At 36.0% G+C, this 11,899-nt stretch overlaps 4 protein-coding genes across 5 annotated transcripts; all 4 read right to left on the bottom strand.

Moving 5' to 3' along the window:
- Positions 1 to 953: 953 nt before the first annotated feature.
- LOC104790147 (phosphatidylinositol 4-kinase gamma 7) lies at positions 954 to 4,184 on the bottom strand. 2 transcript variants are annotated; one of them, XM_019246626.2, is made up of 2 exons: positions 3,753 to 4,184; positions 954 to 3,523 (listed from the first exon to the last, which is right to left on the bottom strand). In XM_019246626.2, exon 2 carries the CDS (start codon positions 3,255 to 3,257, stop codon positions 1,305 to 1,307), a length of 1,953 nt encoding a protein of 650 aa, XP_019102171.1. In that variant the 5' UTR covers positions 3,258 to 3,523; positions 3,753 to 4,184; the 3' UTR covers positions 954 to 1,304. The 2 variants fall into 2 exon arrangements, with proteins under 2 accessions (XP_019102171.1, XP_087311869.1); XM_087455743.1 differs by having other exon boundaries at positions 3,681 to 4,092.
- A 1,453-nt stretch (positions 4,185 to 5,637) lies between these two features.
- Positions 5,638 to 7,834, bottom strand: LOC104790146 (pentatricopeptide repeat-containing protein At2g03880, mitochondrial). The gene has a single exon (XM_010515854.3). The coding sequence runs from the start codon at positions 7,766 to 7,768 to the stop codon at positions 5,816 to 5,818; it is 1,953 nt and encodes a 650-aa protein (XP_010514156.2). The 5' UTR covers positions 7,769 to 7,834; the 3' UTR covers positions 5,638 to 5,815.
- Positions 7,835 to 7,912: 78 nt separating this feature from the next.
- LOC104790145 (sm-like protein LSM7) lies at positions 7,913 to 9,713 on the bottom strand. Its single transcript, XM_087455742.1, has 6 exons — positions 9,483 to 9,713; positions 9,161 to 9,202; positions 8,981 to 9,062; positions 8,803 to 8,874; positions 8,307 to 8,359; positions 7,913 to 8,139 (listed from the first exon to the last, which is right to left on the bottom strand). The coding sequence occupies exons 2-6, from the start codon at positions 9,161 to 9,163 to the stop codon at positions 8,050 to 8,052; spliced, it is 300 nt and encodes a 99-aa protein (XP_087311868.1). The 5' UTR covers positions 9,164 to 9,202; positions 9,483 to 9,713; the 3' UTR covers positions 7,913 to 8,049.
- An 11-nt stretch (positions 9,714 to 9,724) lies between these two features.
- LOC104790143 (protein COLD-REGULATED 15B, chloroplastic) lies at positions 9,725 to 11,164 on the bottom strand. Its single transcript, XM_010515852.3, has 2 exons — positions 10,723 to 11,164; positions 9,725 to 10,221 (listed from the first exon to the last, which is right to left on the bottom strand). Exons 1-2 carry the CDS (start codon positions 10,935 to 10,937, stop codon positions 9,864 to 9,866), a joined length of 573 nt encoding a protein of 190 aa, XP_010514154.1. The 5' UTR covers positions 10,938 to 11,164; the 3' UTR covers positions 9,725 to 9,863.
- Positions 11,165 to 11,899: the final 735 nt, after the last annotated feature.

Genomic DNA, 11,899 nt, shown 5'->3' with positions numbered 1-11,899 from the left:
ATATATATATATATATATATGTATGTCTTTGGTTTTGCATGGACTAACTCCCTCTTAACCTTAAGCAATAATTGTGAACGATTTACAAAAATAAGTGAACTGAGAAAACAATAGAATCGCAAGACGAACGGAGAATTACAATGTTTTAAAAAAAAATGAGATCTAGTAATTTAGAAGTAATTCACATCTAATAAATAAATAAATGCTCTTAGTATGGAACCCAATCATATGAATTTTATTGTAAACAAAACTTATTGGTCATATTTTGGCTATATGGTTTCATCATGTTGATCAGATCTAGTAACTAATTTCTTCTAATTAAATTTATATGACTAATATAGTAATAATTTGATTTTTTTAGTTGTAATACATATATTTCGAGTAAGATATTATGTAAAAAAATTACGTTAAAAATAATGATCCGTGACTAGTTCCAAATATGAGAAAAATATCATTGATCGAAACATTCAAAACTTTATGATCGATGTAAATAGTGTTGCCTCTTTGATAGTACACATAAAAAGTACTGCACAAGAAGAAGAAGAAGAAGAAAAAAGGACACCAAATGAATATTACGTTAGATTGATGTTGTCTTTGTAGAGAGGAAGGATATAAAAATGATGACCCCTACACCCACAAATGGGGTCCCATTTCAATATCATCGTTTTGTTGCGTCGAAATTTGGTATGATTCTTTGAACTTTTGACAACTTTGGACATTAACTGATGGGATGATAAATAATGGATAATTGATAAATGGGTCGATACCCCATTTCGCTTTCTTTGCAGCTGTCTTTGGGACCATCACGCTTACACTTTTATCACTTTCTCTTGTCTCTCTCTCTGTAACACTCATCAAACCTCATTGGTTTGCCTCAAAACTTAAGCTATAAAATGGTGAAATGCGGTTTATGGACGGTTCTTGATCATTGTACCGACGATCAGAACATAAAGTGAAAGAAGACTAATATTATTTATAAGACAAGGCCAAGCTACAAGGACATACCAAAGAAGAAAAAAAAACCAAGAGAAGGTGATAAAAGGGGCAAAAGAAAAAAAAACAAACAAAGAAGATCACAACGAGGTAAAAGAAATATTTACAAAGCAGTTAAAAAAAGAAAATCAAGCAAAACCCTTTTTCATCACCTTGTCGCTTGTCATAAGCCAAACCTTCCAAAAGTAAACTATTTTTTTTACTACCATAGAACTGAAGAAGAAGCCTTCAGTTTCATACTCCATACTGTAGATCGTGTCTCGTTTAACTTTCTCTCTCTCGAGTTTTTTTACTTTCTATTATATGATTTCTCAAAACTGGCATGAGGTGCCAAGTCTCTGTCTCTTACTCAACGTTGCCGTTTTGCGTTTTGCGAAAGCCGGTCCAAGTAACTCTTGGAACCTCTCCAAGAACAGAGCCCACTCGTCTTCTTTCATGTCGGCTACTTTCACGAAGCTTGCACTCATTGGAAGCTGTTCGTTTGCGCTTTTGTGACCAGACGATGTGTTCTCGGATCTGCCTCTGGTTAAGGGTTTTGGGTGTTTCCGTGCTGTGTCGCTAAGATGTGTGTTCTTCATTGAAGTGGAAAGCTTTGAAAGAGATGGAGCTTTGTCACGAAAAGCAGCTGAACTAAAAAAACTGTCTTTCATAATGATCATAGGGACAGCATTTTCAGTTTTGTCCTCTTCTTCTTCTTCATCATCTTCTTCTTCCTTGATGCTTTCTTCAAGCTTCCCGAGAGAAGAACGTCCGTTTGAAAAGGGGTTTTTGGTGAAGTAGTCATCGGTTAGTTGTATCTTGGAAGCGTAGACTGATTCTAAATCATCACAGTCTAGATCAAACTGAAACTCTGCTTCTCCTACTACATCTGACCTTGGAGATAAAACATCTCGTTCAATGACTGATCTCTTGGCTTCAATACACACAACCTCGAGTTCACTTGGCTCCTCTTCTCCTGGTCGGAATTCCCGAGTCATCATCTCGCCAATCTCGGCAAGACACATACCATAAGCAGCAGCTTCTTTAAGGAAAATAGTACAGAGAACAAGAACCCTAAGACACGCCTCTCTAATCATTGGAAGTTCTCTTCTAAGCATGTCACAATCCTTCAATGGATCAAGACTCTGTATGTACTCAAGCTCTACATCAGAGAAAGGTAACGATGCCTGTGGCCAATGAATCCACTCAAAATAAGGATCCTCTAGGGTTTCTGGCAAGCATAGGCCATGGTCTATTGGAATAAGCTCTACGTGACCAAACATTCCGTCTCCATCGAGCTTCTTCACCAAAAGATTCCCACCATGACGGTCTGTGTTGAAGATCCTTATGTCCAAAATACCAATGCGGTGCACAGAAGCTACAGGGAAGCTTGAAGTGCCATGATCGCTTGCATCGAAATCATGAGCCACAAACTTCTGGAAAGAAGCAATCTTACTAACCAGCTTCTTCTCCCGAGGCTTGTTCCCCTTCACCCCATCGTTGACATTGAATACAGAATGAGTTATCTTCACAAGAGCAGTGGGAGGGACATTAGCAAAGCGGCCATAATCAAGAAGATAAGCTGCAACTTCTCTAAACCCGGTTTCCCCCACTCGTACGGAAGACTTCAAGCCAGGTTGCCCAAGGGCTTTCCCAACAAAGCCTTTAGGATTGTTAGGTGCAAATGGCTCTTCATCTGTCGGCTTTACAATCGCAACACTCTCACCCCTTTTGTTCCTAAAATAGTATGCACCTCCAAGCCCGCTATGAACAGGAAGCGGTTCAACACCCATCTTTATCGCCTTAACAATGTCCTTCACCATATGTCTGACAATGGAAAAGCAATCCGAGTGTCCCAGTATCTCAATCGGACCACTTCGATCTTTCTGTTGCAGATCCTTCCCAGTAGGTGAAAGACAAGGAGTAGAAGAGCTTCTATGCATAAAGTTACGTTTAAGCAGAAGCGGTGAATCATTCCTCACAGCACTCAGATCATTCGTAAGCACCATATCTCCATAAGTCAAAGAGCTTTCCTCAGTAGGGAAATTAAGAGCAATCTGAAGCCTCCTCTTGACAGTATGAACATTATCACTACGATCCAACTCCATCCCCAAAACACAACCAGTTTCAGTCTGCACAAAAACCCTTCTCCCGGAGGATTGCCTCTGTAGATGCTGATGCTTATGATGCTGCTTCCCATCCATACTAGTCGCCCCACTAAGAGGGGTCTTAAACACTGCCACAGCCATTTGAGTCTGAACAGGACTGTCTAAGTTCCTCGACATGAAACGAAAGAAGAAACCAAAAAAGGCCTTCTCTTTTGGTGGTGAACAGCAGAAGCAGTAGCCGAAGAAGAGAAACCTTCTAGAGCAGTGCCTATGCCTGAAACCAACACGAGCCGGATAAAGCAGATACCTAAACCGATCATGAAACGAAAGAGAACCACACAAAAACAGAGCTTCTTCTATATAATAAACAGAGTAAAGGAGCCAGCTTTGAGAATGAATTTGATCCAAAATCACTACATCAGGTAAGCCATGGTTGTAGAAATCTGCAAAAAAAAACAAACAAGAACACACAACATCACTAATCTAGGCAGATCTATCAATATACCTAATCATCCTCAACATCACTAATCTTATCCACCAATTTAAGATCTTGAACAAATCAAATCAATGAGCTTTTTTTCAAGAAAAGCAAAAACTCACCGGAAAAAAAGGGCAAGATCTGATACCAAAAAAAAAAAAAAAAAATCAAAACGCAGGCGAAACAATTCGTACGGATTCAATTCAAAGACATCAGCATCATCGTCGTCGTCTTCAAAAAAACGCACATGGAAGAGAGGAGAATCTAAAAGAAGAAGAGGGTTCAATGGAGGCAAGGAATCAAAAGGGAAAAAGAAAGTGACTGAAGGAAGCAGTGAGTCGGATCCCTAGCCGCCTCTTTCTCAGAGTGTCTGTTGTCTCCTTCGTTGATTCGCCTCTCGAACTCAAAGGAACGCTTTTTAACTCACTCTGATCTGAGAGTCTCTCTCTCTCCTCTGGTTAAATCTCTTAACCATGGTTTAGAGTAATTTTTTTTTTTTGGATAAAATTATTAATTTCTATCCTTACGATTTATGACACGTCATCGTATTATTTTAAATTTTATTCTTATTACAACTGAAAAAAAAAAAAAAAAACATTTTGTATAACCCTGTTTAAGTTTGTTTTCTTTCCTTTATTTTTGTTGCCACTAGTTATGATTTTGGTTGTTGTCGTAGTTTTTACTTTTTTTATATATATAATAGATATATCATGAGAAGCAAATATATCTATTTTAAAACTTCTATTAATTTACACTTTACCTCTTCTTTTTATATATTTTATGTTTGTTGGCAAGATTTTTATAAAACTCATTTTTTAGTCTTATTTTTTATTACTTTAGTTTACTTATTTTTTCTTTTTCCTCTCTTTTTATATCGAAAACTTAGGTGAAAAAATACTCTCTCCAAATTCATATGTTTATGGAAATTTTCTTCAATTTTTATTATACTTTATGAGCAACAGTTTCTCACTCTATTATATTTTTTGTTGTTTTAGAAAATAAATAAACATTACTTGGAATATAATTATTACACATACTTCAAGGGTACAAAATAATGAGAAATATCTTAATTTATATAATACATGATGTTCCCTTGATATTTTTTTTTTATGAATCACTACCGAAAAGACGTGCGATCTCACCAATAAAGAGTTGAAAATTTAAAATATCTCATTCTAAAATAAACACATTAAAACTTGTAACATTAAAGGAAAAATATAACGAAGTAAATAGAGTCATAAATTGACAGGTAAAATAGTTAAAAAGCTATAAAAATAAACATTCATCATCGTCCCCATCTTTGGAAGTGTCTAGAACAGGTCAAGAGAACCGTTCGATTATAGATTCTTATTGAATCCTTGATCGTCCGATCTGGGACTGGTACGTGGCAACGGATGAGAATGCCGACGTGGTTTTTAATAACATCTAGTTATGAATTGGACGTACGAAATTGGGCCTTATAACTTAAAAGCCCATATTAATATAAAGTTAAAAATAGCTAGTATTTTAACCTTTGCATTTAACAAAATACCTTACCAAAATACTTTAAAATAAAATAAATTTTCACTTAACATATACTTTTAAGTATAACTTAATTCACATAAAAAAAAAAATTTAGGTTCATTAAAAGATAATACATTGATAAATCAAATATTATCTTTTTTTTTGACAACTAAATCAAATATTATCTTATTAACAGATAAATTGAAGAATTAAACAATGAACACAAAAAATTAACTCAAATATTTAATTAAAAAGTCTGCAAAAACAATACCAATTTAATTATGAAGTCCATTAGGTGTGTAATCGAATGAATAAAGCGACTACGATGGCACTTTTAAGTCCACATGAGTAATAGTGAATCATAATATATAATGAGATTAAACCACTTTGGACATTATAAAGATCTTGTCTCCATGATGCAAAATTCAGCTTTGAACACTTTTGATTATTATAATGCTTTTAATTTAATAAAATAATAAAGAGAGATTAAGCATAAATTATATTGCATGATCCATATCCATGTGCAGTAGTGTCTTCCCATTAACTCAACTATAGCACAATAATTGAAAATAAGTATTTTTCTTTTTTCACAAATTAGTCTTTTGAGTCTCCAATCTTCAATATTGCAAAAGTAAAATGTTACAGAATCCTAACAAAAAAAATTTGGCATATCAATAAGCTTCACAAAGCAAAACATAGTTCACTGATCTAAAATTCGATTAAGAAAACTCACAGAGCAAACCACATGATTGTTTTACCAGTAGTCACCACAAGAACACTTGCCATCCTGGAAATGATGGTAACGGATCGGATCTCTTATAACGATACTGCGGTTTTCAAGCTTTGAAACGAGCTTGCAGAACACATGACAGTCCCCACATATCCTCAGATTCTTTCTGATCCTAATAACTTTTTCACTAGGTAATGTCATCAAGCCAAAGACTAAAGCCAGCTTCTCACTGTGATGTCTAAGAGAATCTTCCATCTGTTCTCCTTCAAGATCTTGTAGCACAAAGTTTGTTTCAGAAACATAACCAATACCAATGAGTATATGGATCAATTGATTCAGCTCCCTCTTGACTTGAATTATCTGTGGGTGAGAATCATCTCCAATGATAAAAGCATGAATCTTTTTGTTTACTTCGATCCAGCTACATCCAGGTTCTTTCTTGATTCCACTGTCTCTCATGCGTGTCCGGATCTCTTCAACACTGTCCCATTTCTGAGAGTTCGCATATATGTTAGACAGCACTGTGTAAGTTCCTGCATCCTCGGGATCGAGTTCTATGACCTTTTTAGCTGCATATTCAGCTAGCACCATGTTTCCTTGAACCCTACAAGCACCAAGTAGAGTCCTCCATGTCACAGCATCTGGCTCACACTCCATTTCATTTAACAGCTTCACTGCATCGTCAAGCTTTCCAGCTTTTCCTAACAGATCAATCATGCAGCCGTAATGTTCCCTCACTGGATCAATCCCATAAAGTTTCTTCATTGATCTGAAGTAATACCAACCATCTTCAAGAAGTCCCGCGTGGCTGCAAGCAAAGAGAACTCCGACAATCGTAACATAGTTTGGCTTTGTCCCAGAAGATTTCATGGATTCAAACAACTTCAATGCCTCCTGGCTATAACCATTCTGCGCCAACCCTGAAATCATAGTGCTCCAAGCAATCACATCTCTCTCCTTCATCTGGCTGAACACACGGCGAGCATCCTCCAAGCTCCCACATTTGCAATACATGTCCACGAGTGCGTTGTTAAGTATCAAGTCTTGGTCATATTTCACAATATGAACATGAGCTTGCATGCCAAGCTCTAAAAGAGCCAAACCAGTACAAGCCCTCAATACACTAGTCAATGTAGCCTGCTCCGCAATGAAACCAGCTCTCTTCATCCTCTTAAAAAGTTCCAAAGCTACATCGCTTTTACTATTCTGAGCAAACCCACCAATGATCGAATTCCAAACAATGGCATCACCAGTAACCATTTCATCGAAAACCGAAAGAGCATCCTCGGGCTCACCTAGTTTAGCAAACACATCAATCAAAGCGCTCCTAACGTAAACATCAGACTCCAATCCCTCCTTGATTATCCCACAATGAAGCATTCTTACATCAGACATCCCGTTGCAAGCTCTCAACACAGAAGAATAAGTATACACATTAGGCCTGACACCATCTCTCAACATCAAAACCAAAAGCTCTAAAGCCTTTTGATGAAGCTTACACTTAGAATAAGCAGAGATCATTGTAGTCCAAGAAATAACATTTCTTTGAGGCATTTGATCGAACAGTTGGTGAGCATCATTCAAAAGATTGAATTTTACATACATGTTGATCAGAACATTTACCAGAAACATCATTGGTTGATGACCGTTGCGGTATAAATGACGACAAATAAGATTCCCTTCATAAACAGCTCTATGAGATAAACAACACTTGATAAGTTCAGAATAAGCTGCAGAGTCTGCCCAAAGACCATGACTTTGTAACGAATCCATTACTTTTAGAGCTCTGGGAAGGTCTCTCTGGTAACAGAGTCTGGTAAATTCGTTAAGAAGAAGAGCTTGATCGGTGGTGGAGCTGTAAGAGCAACGTAAAGTGAGGACTGGCCCAAAAAGTTTGAGTTTTGCCGTTACTGACTTCATTGTCTCCACCATAAAGTATCCAAGCAACTCCGGGAGCCTCAATACAAACTTGGACATTTGATTTTCCGGTTTACTTCGAATCTGGTTTTGGAATTTTGGTAAACCGAATTTATACCGCGGGATGATGTCAGAAGACTGAAATGAGATTTTAACAAAGGTACTAAATTCAAGTTTGGTAAAACAGAGACGAGAAGAAGTATCTACGATGTTCCAAATAGTTTAAATTGAACGAACATATATGTTTCCAACATCACACCAGATAGTCAGATACAAAATACTCTCTCTCTAAATGGCCAAGTTAAACTAATAGAGAGACATAATGTTTGGGAAGAAACTATTTAGACAGCTTCTGGTTGACCAAATGGGTTAGCGATTTCTTCAGTGCCATCGGTTGGTGAGACAAGCATGACCGCTGTTCCACGGCAAACCTAATAAACCAGACAAAAAAACATACCATGGTGATTCAGAATCTAAACTATGAAACTCTATTGCAAGCAACAAGATACCAGAATGTAACCAGTAGAAACAAAGGTAGTGACTGCATTATATAGGAATTACACTTATAGAACTGAAAAAGAAGGTAAAGGAGTCATACAATTAAACCAAGGCGTCTTGTCTGGTCAGTAGTCTTCAAAGGATCATCGTGGTCTTTCACAAACATAAGACAAGGGTCAAAATATAGAATCAATGAAAAATCTGATCTCATCCCTAAGTTCAACATAGGTAAGAGAATGATATTATCCCATTCATATAACAGCATAACAAGATTAAGCAATCAAACAACCTCTCTTCCAGTTCACACCTATCTAATCAAAATTTATGTTTCTACCAATTGCATCATGGAGATATTTGTACGCAGCAGAGTAATGGAATCAAATGAGATACAGAGGTTCTCGTATTTATTGGCAGGTTCCACTAGAGATATTGTAGCAATAGATACACATGGATCCAGATGACGTAAACTAACTCATTTCATGCTATGCAATGATCATAAATAAAGAAAGCAAAATAACAGCCTAACAAGATTGATGCAGCAGATGTAGCTGTGAAGAACAGTTAAAATAAGATATGACAAGATAAGAGATACATACCTCTAACGAATTCTACTGCTTCATCAAGAACAAGATTGAGCAATTGATCGTAGCCTTTAAGAGTTCCAGTGACTGAAAAAGAAAACACATTTGCAACCATCAAAATCTCAAGAGAAACATAGTAAAAAAAAAAAAAAAAAAACTCATATTTGCATAACCCATACGAACTCCATCTTACCTTGTCTACCACCAGTAAGCTTAACTTGCACACCCTTATCAACAAACTTAGCCAAATCCAAAACCGTTTCTTTCCTTCCAGACTGCAGAAAGAAAACTCTAAACTAAGCCTGTTTTGATCTAACTAAGAATGAACTCGAATCATAAAACACTGATACTACTAAATATCATTAAAATTTACCATGTTAGAGCAGAGTCTTCAACAAAAAACTCCCTAAAAAATCTGCAAAGAAACAAAAAAACGAACTTCACAGTTAGTATGAATTCAAGACAAATAAGAAGCAGACTCAGATTTTTAGGGTTTTTGCTATACAATTTAAAATTAGGGTTTTGCAAAATTGGAATGGAAAAGTTTCAAAATTGAAGTAATCGAAATCCAAATTGGAAGGAAGAACTAAGTTAAGAAAACTATAATCATAGAACCCAAATCAATGGAACCGAGCTTCACAAAAGCGAACTAAGATTTGACTAATCATATATACAAACGGATGAAGAAACCTCACCGGAAAAGCAAAGATCTGACAACTCAGAAACCTCGGCGAAGCAAATCTCGCAGATTCTCAAACAAGAGTCAAAATAATAATTATCCTGTGATAGATTTATCCCAAGAGTCGCCGCCTCTAGTGACGCTTCTATAAACTCCACCGATCGCGTTGAGTCCGGTTCAATTCTCCAACCAATGGTTTGAGTCAATTGAATCCTAAACCGATTGATAAATTGAAAAGAACTAAACCGAATATCAAAATTTCAAACTTTAACCGTTTTATTATAACAGTTTTATTACATACATATATATATCTCGCATAAATAATACAGTACACTTTTTTTTTTCTTGCTACATTACTCTTTAATTGTTTAGGGCAGTATCAAATGTGTATACGTACTTAAGGTTTTGGAGGCGTTATAGCTTCTTTAACCTCCTTGGCTCTATCTCCAACGTACTTAGCTGTTTTCTTGCTCACATCCGTCGCTATATCTATGGCTTCACCTGCTTTCTCAACGAAGAATTCTTTGGCTTTCTCCGATAAAGAAGCAGTTTCTTTCTTCGTCTCTTTGCCTTTCGCCGTCACAAAATCCGAAGCAAACTGAGCAATTTCAGCCACGTTGTCGATTGCTTCACTAGCTTTCTCAGCCATATAGTACTTTGCTCTCTCTATGTGATCATTAACCTCTTGTCCTTTCTGAGCTGACAGATGTCCCACTTCGCTTCCCTTCTCCTTCACGTACTCGGAAGCTTTATGTCTTTTTGTTTTGTGTATGTGTGTGTGTGTGTGTGTGTGACAATTTAACAAATGAGATTAAAATGGGGTTAGATTTTTAGATAAAGCTAGCTATATCAGTATATATCTATTTATATCAATATATATTGAGTTAACATATTCTTTAGTTACGTATGTCAAAGGGAAATTGTATCATTACTCATTAGTGTTTCAATTTCATTGAAACCATATTTAATGTGTTATAAATTTACACCCAAAAAAAAATCTAATAAAGAGGATAAAAATTTCCAAAATGAATCGTTTTCTCTATTTCTAAACAATTACATAATTCAAAAACAAAAATATATATCATAATGTATATCAAATTTATACTCTAATATATCTTTTAATAGTATTAGAAAAATCAGTATTCACCAAATGATATCATCGTCTACGATTTGTTTACGTCGTATAAATATAGTAGTTTTGGGTTTTACTTAGCCGATCTCAAAGTAACTCCAAACAAATTAAATAGACGACTTACGAGGCCTCATCGAGCCATTTGGGGTCGATCTTTGAGTTTCCATCCCCTTTGACGGCTGTCGGGATCCACGATTTCTTCCGCTGAGGTGCAATTATCAAATTCTTGCGGCCAACTCTCATATCTAAACCACTATGGACGCCGCTTCTCTTGCCTCCGCTGATCAAGAACGAAGAACCTAAACCAGTAAGAGCAGCTCCGGAGATCGATATCGCCATGAGATTATCTTGTCTTTCCTCTCTCTTAGAGGCGGAATTAAAAAAATGTGTTTTGGGAACAAAAAGAATCAAAGGGAAGAGTTTTATTTTTTTAGAGGGACAAAATGAGAATCTTGTATACGGAACCTCAAAAGCTGACGTGCATTAGTTTCTATCCAATCAGAATCAGTGACATTCCTTAGCTTAGTTAGTTCTTAGTTCGTCCAATGTTACCTTAAAAAAGAAACACGTCGGGCAACAACTTAAAACAGAAGTATTAAAGTTAACATGCTTGCACGAAACGAATACAATGTTTATGATCAGCATGTGAAAAAAGTATGTAGAAAACATAAGTCCTTCAAGTGTATTGTCACAAACGTACGGGTATACGAAACTGACATGTTGAATAAGCATTAATAACCGTGTGACTTAACAATAAGATTAATGTACGTGCTTGCAAGAATAAACATAATATTTAAGAACTCAACTAAGATTGTGTAAGCGTTGAGAGAGTGAGTTTAATCATTTTTTTTGTTATAAAATTCAAAATAGTACAAGAAAATAGATGGGGGTGAAAGCATGGGGTTTATATATAACGTCGATGGAATGTTTGGGGGAGAGTGGAAAGATATATGCATGAGAAATATAACATGTCGGTCACATATTACCCATAGTAAACTCGTATCCCATGTTATTCCTAGCTCATATCCTTCTTTTTTTTCCTTTCTAACTCATCTTATTTTCCTCTAATCGTTTTTTTTTAAAGTAAAATAATAAACAAAACAGAGAAGAATGGTGTTTCAGCCATTGGAAGGTTGGATGTTTGAGACAGAAGGGAAACAAAAGTGCGTACATGCCGGTCGCGTGTTTCTCTATGCATGGTTAGCTAAATCTAAAAATGGACTATATATGGATGCTGCACTAAAACAAAAATGATTTTTTTTTTTGAAAATAATATTAAATTAGATTAAAAGAAAATCGTT

This window comes from Camelina sativa, chromosome 6 (genome assembly GCF_030686135.1).
Source record: "Camelina sativa cultivar CO46 ecotype springtype chromosome 6, ASM3068613v1".
Classification (NCBI taxonomy): domain Eukaryota; kingdom Viridiplantae; phylum Streptophyta; class Magnoliopsida; order Brassicales; family Brassicaceae; genus Camelina; species Camelina sativa.
The sequence above is the reverse complement of the archived record's forward strand: the minus strand, read 5'-3'. Positions and strand labels throughout refer to the sequence as shown.